At 45.6% G+C, this 1,982-nt stretch overlaps 1 protein-coding gene across 1 annotated transcript in view; it reads right to left on the reverse strand.

Annotated features, from left to right (window-relative positions):
• Positions 1 to 481: 481 nt before the first annotated feature.
• LOC311121497 (histone H1-like) overlaps positions 482 to 1,982 on the reverse strand; it is a 3,134-nt gene continuing 1,633 nt past the window's right edge. The window contains exon 1 of the mRNA XM_084195979.1: positions 482 to 1,982. This exon is cut by the window's right edge and continues 1,633 nt beyond it. Within this exon, the coding sequence (XP_084052105.1) occupies positions 639 to 1,169 (531 nt within the window). The 5' untranslated portion in view covers positions 1,170 to 1,982 and the 3' untranslated portion in view covers positions 482 to 638.

Raw genomic sequence — 1,982 nt, forward strand, 5'->3', positions numbered from 1 at the left:
ATCTACACATACTGACCAGCAAAGGATGATCTACTACTACTATCTACACATACTGACCAGCAAAGGATGATCTACTACTACTATCTACACATACTGACCAGCAAAGGATGATCTACTACTACTATCTACACTGACCAGCTGATGTCATAGACAGAAGCGAGCTACATGGCAGACCAATCCGAACTGATCTCTCGGCATGTCGAGCCCACTCATTATCTCAGCCAATCATGGCTAGCGGGAAGGTTGCTATCTTTTTCTGTGGCTAAACCAACTAGGCTCGTAATTTAACAATTGTATTCGTATTTACAGATGGCATACACATTTGTTATTAAGGCACAGGAAAGTTCACATGTTCCAGAAAGCATTTCTGGCCAAAAACGCATGTTGATAAAAAAAAGAAGTTGATATTCAAATGGATCTCCTGTGAAGTAGTGACACACGACATAAGGCTAGTTTTCTGAAATGAGTCACATAATAATAATATGCCATTTAGCAGACGCTTTTATCCAAAGCGACTTACAGTCATGCGTGCATACATTTTTCTTTTTTGTGTATGGGTGGTCCCGGGGATCGAACCCACTACCTTGGCGTTACAAGCGCCGTGCTCTACCAGCTGAGCTACAGAGGACCACATAGGTTTACTTCTTCTTGGGGGCTGCCTTCTTGGCCTTGGCTGCCTTGGGCTTGGTGGCTTTGGGCTTGGCTGCCTTTGTAGCCATATTGGGGCTCTTGGCTGCCTTTTTGGGTGTAGCGGGCTTCTTGGCCTTCTTGGGGGACTTCTTTGCGGCGACGGCCTTCTTGGCGGCCACCTTCTTTACTTTGGGGACTGCGGCTTTCTTGGCGGGCTTCTTCGCCTCGACGGCTTTCTTGTTGAGCTTGAAGGAGCCGGATGCACCGGTGCCCTTGGTCTGGACCAGGGTGCCCTTGGTGACGAGGCTCTTGACTGCGATCTTGACGCGGGAGTTGTTCTTCTCCACGTCGTAGCCGCCTGCCGCCAGCGTCTTCTTGAGTGCGGCCAGGGACACGCCGCTCCTCTCCTTGGAGGCGGTCACAGCCTTGACGATGAGCTCGCCTACGCTGGGTCCCGCTTTCTTGGCCTTGGCTGCTGCCTTCTTCTTGGGTGCCTTGGCCGGTGCGGCGGCGGCGGGTGCTGGTGCGACTTCTGCCATGTCTGTCTGTCGTTTGGTCCGATACACACACACACGGTCTGCGAGGAGATGTGTAGACACTGGTTTGGTGTTCGAGACAAGTGGTGGAGTTGTCCTTTAAGTTCATGTTTTAAGTAACCCTACACTTCTTTTTTATGCTGGTGTCCCTCTCTTATTAGTGCATCTGCACAGAAATTACTGTCATTTTTCAACCGGGGCGGAGTGGAATGGCCTCTATGTACTGTGCTGACACTGTGAAGTAAACATTGTTCAACTGGAACCTATTTGTTCTGTCATTTGGAGTTAACTATTGCAACATGCTAAGATATTTACAGTAACGACACAGTAAAGCTGGGACCATGACCTTCCTAACTCTGTGGAATTAGTATGATATAAAAATTATACTGCTTTAATTCATAAATATCTCTTCTTGTATGGCTTTCTTCCTCCACAATCACTGATAGGGTAATAATAGAACCAGAATGTCATCACTGATAGGGTAATAATAGAACCAGAATGTCATCACTGATAGGGTAATAATATAACCAGAATGTCATCACTGATAGGGTTATAATATAACCAGAATGTCATCACTGATAGGGTTATAATAGAACCAGAATGTCATCACTGATAGGGTTATAATAGAACCAGAATGTCATCACTGATAGGGTAATAATAGAACCAGAATGTCATCACTGATAGGGTAATAATAGAACCAGAATGTCATCACTGATAGGGTAATAATAGAACCAGAATGTCATCACTGATAGGGTAATAATAGAACCATAATGTCATCACTGATAGGGTAATAATAGAACCAGAATGTCATCACTG

This window comes from Coregonus lavaretus (assembly GCF_964263955.1).
Source record: "Coregonus lavaretus genome assembly, contig: HAP1_SCAFFOLD_404, whole genome shotgun sequence".
NCBI lineage: Eukaryota > Metazoa > Chordata > Actinopteri > Salmoniformes > Salmonidae > Coregonus > Coregonus lavaretus.